At 48.3% G+C, this 16,102-nt stretch overlaps 1 protein-coding gene across 1 annotated transcript in view; it reads right to left on the reverse strand.

The window, feature by feature from the left end:
* Window positions 1–13,166, reverse strand: part of CEP126 (centrosomal protein 126) — a 69,130-nt gene extending 55,964 nt beyond the window's left edge. Inside the window, exons 1-2 of the mRNA XM_040426297.1 lie at window positions 12,829–13,166; window positions 11,430–11,549 (exon numbers count right to left, since the gene is read on the reverse strand). Of these exons, the coding sequence (XP_040282231.1) occupies window positions 11,430–11,549; window positions 12,829–12,857 (149 nt within the window). The 5' untranslated portion in view covers window positions 12,858–13,166. The remainder of the gene's footprint in view (window positions 1–11,429; window positions 11,550–12,828) is intronic.
* Window positions 13,167–16,102: the final 2,936 nt, after the last annotated feature.

The following is a 16,102-nucleotide window of genomic DNA, read 5'->3' on the forward strand; positions in this document are numbered from 1 at the left end:
TGACCCCATTTTGGAAAGAGGACACCCCAAGGTATTCAATGAGGGGCATGGCGAGTTCATAGAAAAAAAAATTTTTGGCACAAGTTAGCGGAAATTGTTTTTTTTTTTTTTTTTTTCTCACAAAGTCTCCCTTTCCGCTAACTTGTGACAAAAAATACAATTTTACATAAACTCGCCATGCCCTTCACAAAATACCTTGAGGTGTCTTCTTTCCAAAATGGGGTCACATGTGGGGTATTTATACTGCCCTGGCATTTTAGGGGCCCTAAAGCGTGAGAAGAAGTCTGGAATATAAAGGTCTAAAAAATTTTACGCATTTGGATTCCGTAAGGGGTATAGTGAGTTCATGTGAGATTTTATTTTTTGTCACAAGTTAGTGGAATATGAGACTTTGTAAGAAAAAACAAAAAATAAAAAAATATCAATTTCCACTAACTTGTGCCAAAAAAATGTCTGAATGGAGCCTTACAGGGGGGTGATCAATGACAGGGGGGTGATCAGGGAGTCTATATGGGGTGATCACCACCCTGTCATTGATCACCCCCCTCTAAGGCTCCATTCAGAGGTCCGTATGTGTTTTGCGGATCCATGGATCGTATCCGCAAAACACATACGGACATCTGAATGGAGCCTTACAGGGGGGTGATCAATGACAGGGGGGTGATCACCCCATATAGACTCCCTGATCACCCCCCTGTAAGGCTCCATTCAGACGTCCGTATGTGTTTTGCGGATCCGATCCATGGATCCGCAAAACACATACGGACCTCTGAATGGAGCCTTAGAGGGGGGTGATCAATGACAGGGTGGTGATCACCCCATATAGACTCCCTGATCACCCCCCTGTCATTGATCACCCCCCTGTAAGGCTCCATTCAGACGTCCGTATGTGTTTTACGGATCCACGGATACATGGATCGGATCCGCAAAACACATACGGACGTCTGAATGAAGCCTTACAGGGGGGTGATCAATGACAGGGGGGTGATCACCCCATATAGACTCCCTGATCACCCCCCTGTCATTGATCACCCCCCTGTAAGGCTCCATTCAGACGTCCATATGTGTTTTGCGGATCCGATCCATGGATCCGTGGATCCGCAAAACACATACGGACGTCTGAATGGAGCCTTACAGGGGGGTGATCAATGACAGGGGGATGATCAGGGAATCTATATGGGGTGATCAGGGGTTAATAAGTGACGGGGGGGGGGGGTGTAGTGTGGTGCTTGGTGCTACTTATTACAGAGCTGCCTGTGTCCTCTGGTGGTCGATCCAAACAAAAGGGACCACCAGAGGACCAGGTAGCAGATATATTAGACGCTGTTATCAAAACAGCATCTAATATACCTGTTAGGGGTTAAAAAAATCGCATCTACAGCCTGCCAGCGAACGATCGCCGCTGGCAGGCTGTGGATCCACTCGCTTACCTGCAGTTCCTGTGAACGCACGCGTTCACAGGAAATCTCGCGTCTCGCGAGATGACGCACGGATGCGTCCAGGAGGAATGAATCGACCACCGCCAGGACGCATCCGTGCGTTAGGCGGTCGGTAAGCAGTTAAAGAGGTTTTGTCACTTCAGCAAATAACATTTATCATATAGAGAAAGTCAATACAAGGCACTTACTAATGTATTGTGATTGTCCATATTGTCTCCTTCCCTGGCTGGATTCATTTTTCCCATCACATTACACAGTGCCTGTATCCAGGGGCAACGACCACCCTGCAATCCAGCAGGCCACCAAAGCGCCGCCCTCTTTGGTGGCTGGTATCATGGGAGTGCAGATAGGCACGCATGCGCAGTAGCTCCTGTTCCGGCTGCCTCGGATCGGCGCTGCAGTGGTGGCCGTAACTCGTGGAAACGAGCAGTGTATAATGTGATAGAAAAATGACTTTTGCCGTATACTGCGGATCTTGGACTGATAAAAGTCAATGTGTCCACGTGATTCACACGGCCGGTGTCCGTGCATTGCGTACGGCAATTCGTGGTCCACATCATGGGCGGCCTACGGTCGTGTGAATGAGCCCTTAATGTGAGACCCAATGAGATGCTTATTTGCGACATAAGGGGACACTAATGGGACTTATGTGGGACGCAAGGAGAAGGACAATGATGTGAGACGCAAGGGGGGATGCTTATGTTGGACACAAAGGGGATGCTTACGTGAGATGTAAGGGGGAGGGCGCTAATGTGAGACGCAAAGGGGGATGTTAATGTGAGCCCACGAGGGAAGGGGGGGGGTGCAATTGGGATAGTAAATGATTAACCCCATGTACCTCATATTAATGTTAGTCACCCCATGTGCCTTACATTAGTAATCCCTTCTTTTTGATAACTTACTGTGCCGCACAGCGCAGGCAGAGACAGAGACGGGCAGTTCAGGAATGCACCGCCAGTACTGTAGGTGGTCCTTGCTTCCTAAAGTGACGCATTTCGGCTGTGCCCCCTCTCTCTCCACCCTCTGCTTTATTCAGTTGGTGGCAGTGGTCAATGTCTCCACTCTCCCTCCTCTGCTGCAGCTAAGCGTGTGGTGGACCTAACCTAGTCCTTCCTTCACTGCCTGATGTCCTCACCACGATGACATGACTTTAGAAGCTGCACGGCCACACGCAGCAAAATGACTTCTTAATCCTAGTCCAGATACCGGGGTCCAGACAACTGTTGTCCAGATTTAGTCCACGCTCCGTCACCCGAGCACTGGTGATCTAGAGGAAACGGGAAGCACCCGGAGCAGTGCAGGAATACACAAGGATCAGGAGATGCGCGCTTCCTTGGACTGGTCCTATGTTCTAGCCCAGAAGCCTACAAGACACGGCAATGACATCAGACCTTCAGTGAGGAGTCTCATGGGAAACGTGGACTTGGAATTTCCCTTAGGGTCCATTCACACGTCCGTTTTTTCTTTCCTGATCTGTTCCGTTTTTTGCGGAACAGATCTGGACCAGATCTGGACCCATTCATTTTCAATGGGTCCTGGAAAAAATCGGACAGCTCAATGTGTGCTGTCCGTTTCCGTTGTTCCGTTCCGCATGTCCGTTTAAATATAAAACATGTCCTATTCTTTTTCGCAAAATTCGGATCCTGGTACAACACAAAGTCAATGGATCCGCAAAAAACGGAAGACATTCGGATGTCATTACGTATGTCATCCGTTTTATGCGGATTCCGTTCCTGGAAATTACATTTTAATTTTTTTTAATTTTTTTTCAAAGAAATCCAAACAACTTTATTTGCTTATTGAAATTTATACATGTTTCCGTTTTTTGCGGATCCGCAAAAAACGGATGACATACGGAAACATTTTCAGGAACAACGGATCCGCAAAAAACGGACCGAAAATCGGGATATAGAAAAATACTGACGTGTGAATGTAGCCTTAAGGAGGATTAGGGGAGATCTGCTCATGTAGTTATTTACCTTATGTACATCTTCTTCATGTTGGACTCTACTGACCTGTTTTCAACATGTAAATCAATCCCTCTGGTTGGTTTACATCCTGTAGGTAGCACTTCCTGTTTCTGCATCCAACCAAACCCATGATGCACTTCTCCTTCCTTTGCCACAGCTCCAGCACCGCCCCCAACAACGCCCAGCTAGTTTATAGCTCCTCCCACCCAGCTATATACTGTGGGGTTTCGCTCTGGTAGACAGGATTAGCGGACGCAGTATAGAGGCAACAACAAGTTCTGTGGATCAAACAGTTCAGTGTTTTATTCACACTTTAGGCAAGTGACAAAACAAGCAAAAAGTCACCTTGCGGTGTTGGTGGTAATTCACACCATGCGGCAATTCTGCATCAAAGAGTCCTTGCTGATAGCAGCGCCAACCTGTTTTCACGCCAAACAGGTAGCAAGCCTTCATCCAGACACAAGGCTCCCAGATCCCAACACAGAGACCTCGCTTCTGAGCCCAGCTGCCTATTTAAGGACAGACAGGTGCTGCCAAAACCCGGATCAGCACTTGAAATCCAGTCCGGTATTTGACCTCACCTGGCTGTTAATCAGCTCAGCAGCACATGTTGGGAGGAAAATACCTGTTTTCCCAGACAGAACCTCTCACTGTGTCTCAATACATAGACTCTCCCCTATCACCGCCCTTATATGGACATAACATCACAGGAAATAAGACAGACCTGCATGGACCTGGTCATGTGACCACAGCCCAGAACGGGAAACGGGAGCAATAAAGGTAAAAGAAATACATTACAAAATTACATCGACCTTCATAAAGGATTATTTTAAAGGATGTTGATGCAAACTGGAAAACCCCTTTAATATACGCTGTCTATATAGAACTTCAAACTTTTGGTCAGTTTCACGGAACATAGTACTGACATCAATAGGCCTATGTGTCACCTCATCTTTTAACCCTCTAAGTGCAGAAGGCTGTATTTCTAGCTCCCTAACAACCCGTGGAAAGCCCAGCCTGATGTATATTTGTGTCCCTCTTCGCCGGCACCATATTAATAATTCCTGCGTTATCTGCATTAATTGCAGATGAGTGACGAGGGCGGCCGGTAGATGGCGGATTGTCAGGTTACAGTGTGGGTTTCAGCACCGCAGGGCTGATGAATGCTTTATACTTTCTACAAGCATTAGTGTAACAAAAGGCCGTACACGATACCTTATCTTCCTAGAGTCACCCCTCACCCGCTCGTGCCCCAGCCGCAGTTTGATGGCAGGAAAATCATTGCAGGCAAAAAGATACACTTTTTTTTTTTTTTACTATGGAGAAGGTTAAAGGGGTTTCCAGGATCTACCATTGATTGTCTATCCTTAAAGGGGTTGTCCAAAATTCTAATATTGAAGACCTATGCTCAGGCTAGGTCATCAATACCAGATCAGAGGGGATGGAGGTGTCAGACCCCCGCTGATCTGATATTGATGACCTATCCTTAGGTGTATGGGGAGACAGCGTGCGCAGTGTGCACGTGCCGTCTCCCTTCCTGTCTGCTGCTGTATGTCTATGGGAGACGGCACGTGCACACTGCGCGCGCCGTCTCTTCATACAGCTGAGGTGATGGGTGTCAGACCCCCGCCGATCTGATATTGATGACCTATCCTGAGGTGTATGGGGGGACAGTGTGCACGTGCCGTCTCCCTTCCTGTCTGCTGCTGTATGTCTATGGGACAGCAACGCTGAACGGGAAGAGAGACGGGAGACGGCACGTGCACACTGCGCGCGCCGTCTCTTCATACAGCTGAGGTGATGGGTGTCAGACCCCCGCCGATCTGATATTGATGACCTATCCTGAGGTGTATGGGGAGACAGCGTGCACGTGCCGTCTCCCTTCCTGTCTGCTGCTGTATGTCTATGGGAGACGGCACGTGCACACTGCGCGCGCCGTCTCTTCATACAGCTGAGGTGATGGGTGTCAGACCCCCGCCGATCTGATATTGATGACCTATCCTGAGGTGTATGGGGGGACAGTGTGCACGTGCCGTCTCCCTTCCTGTCTGCTGCTGTATGTCTATGGGACAGCAACGCTGAACAGGAAGAGAGACGGGAGACGGCACGTGCACACTGCGCGCGCCGTCTCTTCATACAGCTGAGGTGATGGGTGTCAGACCCCCGCCGATCTGATATTGATGACCTATCCTGAGAAGAGGTCATCAATAATAAAAGCCTGGAGAACCCCTTTAAAGGGGTTGTCCAAAATTCTAATACTGATGACCTATCCTCAGTATAAGTTATCAATACCAGATCAGGGAGGTCCGACTCCCGACACACCCCGCAGGATCAGCTGTGTGAAGAGGCCATGGCACTCCAGTGAGCGCCGTGGTCTCTTCCTAGGCCATGTGACATCAAGTTCATCAGTCATGTGGCCTAGGAGCAGCTTTCCCATAGAAAAGCTCTATCGCTACACAATGGACGGCACTGCGGCGCTCGCGGACGCTCCATGGCCTGGCTCCTCAAGCAGCTGACGGGCGGGGGTGCTGCATGTCAGACTGCCGCTAGGTGATAAGTTATCAATATTAAAATCTACAAAAAAAAACAAAAAAAAACCACTCAACTCTCCCCCTTTTATTCCGGGTCAAAATTAAATAAAAAGTGATCAATAAAGTGAATACATAAAAAGTTATTGGTGTCAGAAATGATGATGTAAAAATTGTTTTTGTTTTTTTGAAGTAGTAAAAAAATTATTTACATTTGGTATCGCCATAATCGTACTGAACGGCACAATAAAACGGGCGGAATTGAGTTTTTTTTTTTTTTACAGTTTCACTCCAGTCCTCGTATGTTAGGCTATGTGAACATTAAAGTAAAAAAAAAGTTCAGAAAGGTCTTGGAAAGTGAGGAGTTAAAAAAAGAAAAAAGAAGAAGAAAAAAATGGAACGGGCATAGCCAGGAAGGGGTTAACGGGAGTCTGTCATCAGCATTTCACCTTTGTAACCCTTCCCATAGCTTTCTAGCAGCCTTACAGTTAATAAAAACGTCACCTTTAGCATCAATCCTGGACTTATAAAACCGGCAAAAAACATCTTTTAGTAGCATATGCAAATGAGGGCTCGCAAGTGCCCAGGGGCGGCGTTACCCTCGTAGGTGCCCTGCTAGCTCAGCCTTTTCTTCGCTTCCCTCCGCCCGCCCATCCTTTCCCTCTGACCGCCTATCTACTAACTTGTTGTTTCGCCGAGATCCCGCGCCTGCGCAGTCAGTCCGTCGGCGCATGCGCACTGCGATGACCATTCCTTGTACGGCATCACAGTAATTAATGCGCATGCGCAATAGTTACTGTGATGCCGTACAAGGAATGGGCATTGCAGTGCGCATGCGCTGGCAGACGGACTGACTGCGCAGGCGCGGGATCTCGGCGAAACAACAAGTTAGTAGAAAGGCGGTCAGAGGGAAAGGATGGGCGGGCGGAGGGAAGGAAGGGGCGGGGGGAAGCGACGATAAGGCTGAGCTAGCAGGGCACCTACGAGCGTAACGCCGCCCCTGGGCACTTGCGAGACCTCATTTGCATATGCTATAAAGATGTTTTTTGCCGGTTTTTTAAGTCCAGGATTGATGCTAAAGGTAACGTTTTTATTAACTGTAAGGCTGCTAGAAAGCTATGGGAAGGGTTACAAAGGTGAAATGCTGATGACAGACTCCCTTTAAATGAGCACTGCGGGCGTTCTCCCTGTACCGGTCCTTTGTCTCCTTATTTACAACAGCTAATTGGATCATTTACAGCAAGTTTTTACCTCAGAAAACACAATGGGCCAGATTTATCATTAGATCAAGTCAGAATTAGGCCTCATGCACACGACCGTTGTTGTGTTCCATGTCCGTTGTTCCGTTTTCCGTGATTTTCTGCAGACCCATTGACTTTCAATGGGTCCGTTGAAAACTCGGATAATGCACCGTTTGTCATCCGCGTCCGTGATCCGTGTTTCCAGTCCGTCAAAAAAATAGGACCTGTCCTATTTTTTTCACGGACAACGGTTCGCGGACCCATTCAAGTGAATGGGTCCGTGAAAAAACACGAAAGGCACACAAGATTGTCATCCGCGTCTCCGCGTTAGTTTTTTTCCTATCATTTGCAAGGCAAACTTGACTTAGTAGTTTTTTTTTTTTTACTTTTCATGTCTGGTGATCCTCCGAAAATCAAGGAAGACACACGGAAACAAAAACGGAAACGGATCACGAAACAGCTTTTTGCGGACCGCAAAAAAATACTGTCGTGTGCATGAGGCCTAATGGAGTGAAAAAGTCGCAATTTTTTGCGCAATCGCTAAATCTGCGCAAAAATTTGCGACTTTTTTCTGCTCTGCGCTATGCTCGCCAGTTTTCTGAGAGTGGGCGTGTTTTCTTATGTAAATTAATCTCTAGACAGATTTACTATTGGGACTATTTAAAAAGTCGCAAAAAAAATTAGAAATTTCACTCCAGTGAGGACCATGCTTATCTTAGGAGACTTTTTAATAGAACATGCGACTTTTTCGTAAAGACGTGCGACTTTTGTAAAGCTTCTTACTGATGGATAAACTGCTACCGTCAAACCACATTTAATCACAGTCTTAAAGGGCCGATCATAAATCTGACTTCAGCCATATGTGAAAGTGGAGTGAGCTGTCAGAGTCATGATAAATCTGGCCCTATGTCTGAACACAGTCCAGGCCTCGACATAAGCTGCCATTTTGGAGCCAATGAATTGTGACTGGCGGACAAGTCGTCTGCGGGTGAAGTACTCGCCGTGGGAGGCAAGTTATACAGACACTGAGAGGAAAATGCTAAGTAAACAGCAGGGATCGGCAGGAGACGGTAAACATGGCTCCTGCCAGAGCGTGGATGTCACGGAGGATTAGTGTGCGCCCTGACTACAGACTGGTGGGTGACACCGGGCCGACAATCAAGTAAGAGCGGAGACAGCTCCATGACTGACGGAGGAGGCAGACCCTAAAAATGGTGCAGTTACAGGTGGGAGCGCTCACCGGCTGACATGTCAGCAAACAATTTCTGTCAAAAAACGGCGGCGAGAAGGACTGGGGTCCTGACTTATTAAAGGGGCTGTCCAGGCGTCCAGGATTTTGTTACTGATGACTATCCTCAGGACACATCCATCAATCAGATCGGCGAATGCACTTGAAGACCCAGACTGGGGTTGTGCAAAAATAGGGAGGGGGGCCTTTGGCAATCCCCCCCCCCCCCCCACACCACACACACTTGGTAGGACCTGTAAGGGCTCATGCACACGAACGTATTTTCTTTCCGTGTCCGTTCCGTTTTTCGCAGAACCATTCATTTCAATGGGTCCGCAAAAAAAAACAAAAACGGAAGTTACTCCGTGTACATTCTGTTTTCGTATGTCCGTTCTACAAAAAAATAAAAATAAAATTTCCTATTTTTGTCCACATAACGGACAATGATAGGACTGTTCTATAGGGGCCAGCTGTTTAGTTCCGCAAAATACGGAATGCACACGGACGTCATCCGTATATTTTGCGGACTGCAAAGTACATATGGTTGTGCGCATGAGCCCTAAAGGGAAGATGAATTACCTATTTCCCAGCACCGGTTCTCGCTGTCTGTGACCGGAATTCGGTTCAAGTGGTACCTTGGAACCCAACCCGAGTTCGTGAAATGTTTTTTTACAGTAGAAATTGATTTACGAAGTTATCACGCGAAGTCTCGCGAGACTTCGTTAAGTAATAACTTTGGCTCATAGGAGCCAATGCATTCTAATACTGTACGGAGCTCCTGCTCCGTGCAGTATTCTGACGAAGTGTTATGCGAATCGACTTCGGATCTTTCAACCGCAGTCGATTCGCTCATGCCTACTCGAGATCATTGCAGAGCGATCTGCCGGGGCTCCTGCTGATATCCATGCCGCCCCTTTCCCTTTAAATGTGAAATTTCCGACAGCTGCTGTAATGGAGGAGCTCTAAACACTGCAATATGAAAAAGACAGACAGTCCCGGGAAAGCAGTCCGTCTCCGTGCCCTTGAGCGTCAATAACTCACACTGCATGCTGGAAACTGCAGTATAGAAAAATCTAAAGAGTCACCGGGTGCAATAGGTAAGGCTATGTTCACACGTGGCAGATAACCTTCCCTGCAGAGATGGTCGCACAATAAATCACCGCACTGCAAAGTGGTGAAATCCGATGCAAAAATCGGATTTGATAGAAAGCGAATCATGTCCTCAAATCCTCCTTGATTTTTTCTGCAGTGTGTAAATTGGATTAAAGGGAACCTGTCACCGGGATTTTGTGTATAGAGCTGAGGACATGGGCTGCTAGATGGCCGCTAGCACATCCGCAATACCCAGTCCCCATAGCTCTGTGTGCTTTTATTGTGTAAAAAAAAAAAACGGGCTACTAACGTTTCCGGAGCCCAGCACCGCCCACTGTGAAGGAGCCCAGCACCGCCCACTGTGAAGGAGCCCAGCACCGCCCACTGTGAAGGAGCCCAGCACTGCCCCGCATCCTCCAAATCTCCTCCTTGCTCCCAGACGTCACAAAGATAGAGTGCCGTAATCTAGCGATGCACGTGCTAGCGCATGCGCAGTGTCGGCGTGGTGTTCCTTCCCTGTGCTGGCATCAGCCTCAGGGAACGAACTGCGCATGCGCTAGATTACGGCGCTCTAGCTTTGTGACGTCGGGGATCAAGGAGGAGATTCGGAGGATGCGGGGCGGTGCTGGGCTCCTTCCCTGTGGGCGTGGCCGGTCTCCGGAAACGTTAGTAGCCTCATTTACATATCTATAAAAGCACACAGAGCTATGGGGACTGGGTATTGCGGATGTGCTAGCGGCCATCTAGCAACTCATGTCCTCAGCTCTGTAAACAAAATCCCGGTGACAGGTTCCCTTTAAGAGATTAACGTCACTTTACTACCTGCTGCAAAACCTTACATCACATGAGTAGTGTTGAGCGAACTTGTGTTTTAAGTTCGGTGTCTAAAGTTCGGTGTCTAAAGTTCGGTGTCGGGTTATCGAAGAACCTTGTTATGGATTCTAAATTCCGTTATGGTCCGTGGTAGCGGAATCCATAACGGGAGTCTTCGATAACCCGACGCCGAACTTAAAAAACACAAGTTCGCTCAACACTACTCATGAGTAGAAATCAGCGCACTCCTCCCCCGCTGCTGTTATCCTTGTCACATACACACTGAGTTACATGGCCGGACGGGTCATTGCCTCCTACAAGAACAGCACACTCCTCCACTGCCCCCGCCATAACCCCTAAGGTATCCTGTTCCTCTTTACTTCAGGACCTTTCCCTAATGTATACAAACCTGCACTCGCAAACACAAGATGTGCAGACAGGTCACTGCCTCCCACAAGATCAGCACACTCTTCCCCCGCTGCGGTTGTGATGTCCACGATCGGATTCACTAGATGGTGCCCTATTCCCGTCTGTTTCTGTCACCTACAAGATGGGTGAACAGGTCACTGGGAGCGGTGGCTGCGCAAGCGTGGTTCACTCCCATTCACTTGTATGGGGAGAGAGCGCTTGGCGGTGTCCACCACTCTCCCCGCTCAGTTCTTGGCGTAGGTGCGATATGCCCCCCCATTGTCTGTGATGGGAATACCCCTTGAATGGATTGGACCCTCTGGATAAGAAGTGCCATGAACGTCCCGATAGATGCGGGTTCTACCTCTGGGCCCTGCCATGAACGGAGAGGTGGTCGCGTATGCGCAGCTTTTTCAGCTCCGGCTAGTTCCATAGTGGTGATGGAGAGGCGGTAATGCCGGTGAACAGGCTCCATCGGCTATTTTCGGAAGCGCCATGGCAGTAAGAGGAGAGGATGCCGCACCCGCGCAGCGTGCTCGCCATCTAGAGGCAGGACCCTAGTGATAGATGTCCAGATGGACAACCCCTTTAATATCTATTGTGAGACGTCCTTGGGATCCGCACGAAGTTGACAAAATTAACGTAAAATAAAAACATAATAAAGGAAGATCCACATTCTATAATCGTACGGCAATAAGACAACCACTCACTTTCTTCTTCGATTTGTCTCCACGGATAATTTCCGCGCCCGCTGCCTGATGACTCTCTGGTCCTCCAGTAAGGCTTGCCGGTCTTCCTCGAAATCTACCTCCAGTTGAGTTTTTTGATTTCTTATCATTAAAAAAAACGGTTAAGGTCTTATCGCTCCCACAAATAGTCCGTACACGCGATGACATAGCGTCAAACTGAGGAGGGACGCGCCCTATTCAGAGGGGGAAGGGGAACACCCAGATTTCAATTATTATAAATTTTATTTTTTTACTTCCATTATGATTGTTTCATATTCATTTCCAGGAGGAATAACAGAGGGACAACACAATGTTAAAGTCCTGAGACATGTCGTCCAAAAGCGAATGAGACGATTAGCTGTAATTACTGTGCGCTGGGAGACGCCCCGAGCGCCCTTTTAGATAGGGGTCAGACCTCCACTGATCTGATAATCGGAGGACCCCTTTAAGTCCTCGGTGCCGTAAATAATTTTCTTTAACTTTTTGTTAAATTTTTATTTTTAGGATTTACATTTTTTTATATAGTTCAGACATCTCCAGACGCAGGGACGAGAATTCCGAGTTCCGTCGTTTTTGCCTCTCGAGTCAACATCCGGTTTGACGAGGGGTCACGTGATTGCTTCAGCCGCAGCGATGACGTGTCACATGACCCAGTGACGTGACACATGGATGACACTCGGGGCAGCGGTGGGGATCAGGCAAGTGTCATTACCACCGCGGGTCAGGAATCAGCAACTACAACCCCCAGCATGCACACTTCTCAGGCTGGTCTTTTGGGACTCCCATCAAGTTCAGCAGAAGCGGCTGACCATCTAATGTGTATGGGGGTCTCCCGACATTGGGGGACACATGGTAGTCTGGCAGTGGCTTCTTCCTCTCATTCTACTCGGCCGAGCATGCGTGTGTACGAGGGGATCGATAGCAATGACTAGGTTCAGTTCATTGCTGGGGGTCTCTATGGATGACCCCCGTTATGGTATATCTATAACTTGCTGCAGTGGAGAACCCCTTTAACCCCTTGAGGACCAGGTGATTTTCCGCTTTTGCATTTCCGTTTTTTTTAACTTCCCTGCCTTCCCGGAGCCGTAACTTTTTTATTTTTCCGTTCACCTGGCCGTATGAGGGTTGTTTTTTTTTGCAGGACAAGTTGTATTTATTTATTTTTTTTAATGGCGCCATTTAATATCGCACAGGATAGCGGCTGCCGGACACCGCAAATCGCTTCATTCCAGGAAACTGGAAAATCTGTGGAAATCCCAGACAAAGCCCAAAGGAAGAAGGCTCCATAGATAACCCCCCCCCCCCCCCCAAAAAAAAAACCCCACCATGATGACGTCATCATCAGCCCATTATACAGACCCTGGCGCATTATAAAGGATACGAGTAGCTCCTGCTCCGCTGGTTCAGCATGGTGCCCTCCGGAGTGCTGGGCTGTCAGCCCAAGTCCTTCCTCACACCATCTCCGAGGACGAGTCAGGGGCAGATACTGTCATCAGGGGTCAGTGAGAATCGGGGGGGATCGGCCACCCATCGATGGCGATCCAGCGGCAGATCACGGACGGAAACCGAGTTTCCGGTAAGCACCGTGGACATTTAGCCCGCAGCACTAGCGGCGGTGTCCGCAGCGCTTGACGTGTGTCTTGGCTTCCCGGTTACCATGGAGCCAGACCAAGTCTAGGGCGGCGAGAGGAGGGTTACTGCGCGTGGAGCAGCAACCAGGTGGGCGGGGACTAGGAGGAGTGCTGGTGCGCATGCTCCTTCAGAGAGGCGCTGTGCGGCGGCCGTAGAAACGGAGGGGGGAAGCATTCTCTCTAGGAACAGGAAGTCGGAGCAGTCTGATGCGCATGCTCGTGGCGGGGCGGAGTATAAAAGGCCAGGCACAGCTAGTGATGTGTACAGCTGCCCACAGCTGTCTCTGCCCTAGGCTGGGCGGGTGTTGCCACCGAATGCCTTGTCCATGCAGTGACTGGCCAGCTTCCACCTCGGAGTGGGGGCCCCATGGAGATGGGTGGGGTCCAATGAATATGGCCTACAGTGGTGAGACAGGACTGCTATGCCCCCTCACTTGGGCAGGGCTACCTGGAGGGCCCCTGCAGACAGTGGGTAGTGGTGATGTGTCTGGGGTCCCCCTGTGGCCTCCAGTGTTTGCCCCTGATTCCCTATCCTTCTGGACATGGGATATCTATTTAGTTTTCCCAAGATTTATACTTTAAAAAAAAGTGGTATTTCCATCTTGGACATTGGGGGAATATCGCTAGAATATACCCTCTGTGTCTGAGAGGTGCGGGACCCACACCTATCCTTAGAACGGAGCCCGCAAAGTGACGGATGGCGCACACACTTACCAACGTTTCAGTTGATAAAACCGGGGCATCCAAGCCCCCCCCCCCCTGACTGGGAAAAGCCACTCCCACCCACCGCCAGGACAGTCCTGCCAAATTCAGGACTATGGTAACTATGGAGGCACCACGCATTTCTATGGGTCGAAAATAGCCAATCGCCAACTTGGGGGGGGGGGGGGGGGGAATCCAACCGCTGGGACCCTTCTCGACCATTAAAAAGAGCAGAGTGGCCTCTACCTTTAATATAGACTTGTTGGGATCCATAAGCATATTTTTTTCTTGAGCTGTTCACTAAAAGAATGAAAAAAGCAATGAAAAATAGAAAAAGTTATGAAAATGAGGTCAAATTACTGTAAGGGATATAACATGGCATCAGGTAGCTGTGGCGTCTGTATAGTAGGTGTGAATAGGCCTCTTACCATTCCTGATGTGTTGGGTGTTAATGAGGTGTCAATGTGGTTAGTAATGCGCAGTGTGAACAAACACTGATGGCTGTACAAAGGACAGTGGGAGGTCATAGTGACTGGGGGGGCCGTGTCATCTGTTTTCACGTCCGTAGAATGTGTCCGCACCCGTTCCGCAATTATCCGGATCAGGTGCAGACTCATTCATTCTCTATGGGGCAGGAATCGATGCGGACAGCACACAGCGTGCTGTCCGCATTTCCGGAGCGCGGCCCCGAACTTCCGGTCCGCGGCTCCGGAAAAAATAGAACATGTCCTATTCTTGTCCGCAATTGCGGACAAGAATAGGCAGTTCTATGGGGGTGCCGGCCGGGTGTATTGTGGATCCGCAATACACTATGGAGGTGTGAATGGACCCTTTGGCTTCATGCACACGACCGTATTTTCGGTCCGTATCCAATCCACGTTGTTGTGGATCGAATGCGAACCCATTCAATTGTAAGGGCCGCAAAAAATGCGGACAGTACACGGATGTCACCCATGTGTTGCCCGCGGCCGTGCCGCAGATTATAGAACATGACATGGGCCTTTCTACAATGGATCAAACAAATATACCCTGCAGTATCTGATATAACCGTTTCTAATTCATGATATTACGTAACCTTGTATCATGTAAAGCCTAAGGCTACTTTCACACTAGCGTTGTTTAAATCCGGCGTTCAATTCCGACACCGGAACTGCCCGCTGGATCCGGAAAAACATGTGAAAACGGATTACATTTGAATCCTGATCAGGATTTTGATCACAATAAAAAAATACATTGGAAAAAACGTATCCGCCATTTATGGACTTTTACTTTTTTTTCACATTTTTCGGGTTTAACATGCAAAAACCGGATCCGGTTTGACTGAACACACGGTGACGGATCCGGAGTTAATGCAAGTCAATGGGAAAAAGACCGGATCTGGCGTTCAGTCAAAGTGTTTAGGATTTTTGGCCGGAGGTAAAAATACAGCATGCTAAGGTTTTCTGAAAAGCCTGATCAGTCAAAAAGACTGAACTGAAGACATCCTGATGCATCCTGAACGGATTACTCTCCATTCAGAATGCATGAGGATAAAACTGATCAGTTCTTTTCCGGATTTGAGCCCCTAGGACGGAACTCAGCGCCGGAAAAGAAAAACGCTAGTGTGAAAGTACCCTAGGGGTACTTTCACACTTGTGCTTTTCTTTTCCGGCGCTGAGTTCCGTGAAAAGGGCTCAATACCGGAAAATAACTGATCAGTTTTATCCTCATGCATTCTGAGTGGAGAGTAATCCGTCCAGGATGCATCAGGATGTCTTCAGTTCAGTCTTTTTGACTGTTCAGAACGGAGATAATACCGCAGCATGCTACGGTTTTATCTCCGGCCAAAAAAACTGAAGACTTGCCTGAATGCCGGATCCGTAATTTTTTTCCATAGGAATGTATTAGTCCCGGATCCGGCATTCCGATCTGCGAATGCGCAGACCGAAGAAAAAAGGTGAAAAGAATAAATTGCCGGATGACACCGGAAAGACGGATTCGGCATTTCAATGCATTTTTCTGACTGATCAGGCATTTTTAAGACTAATCAGGATCCTGATCAGTCTTACAAATGCCATCAGTTGACCTTTTGCCGGATCACTCTGCCGCGTGAAAGTAGCCTTATAGTAACTGGTGTAAACTCCCTACAGAAGCCCAAGATGTTTTATACCAAATATCAGCTTTATTGAAAATTACATAAATCACAAAAATATTAAAAAAAAAAAGAATTTAAACCATGGTGAGTACACAGAAAAGGTGGAGCGACATTGCTGGATGACATGATTAGTGCAAACAATTCATTATTCAAATTCTCACATAATAGGTAAAATCTTAAGGCCCCTT

This window comes from Bufo bufo, chromosome 3 (assembly GCF_905171765.1).
Source record: "Bufo bufo chromosome 3, aBufBuf1.1, whole genome shotgun sequence".
NCBI lineage: Eukaryota > Metazoa > Chordata > Amphibia > Anura > Bufonidae > Bufo > Bufo bufo.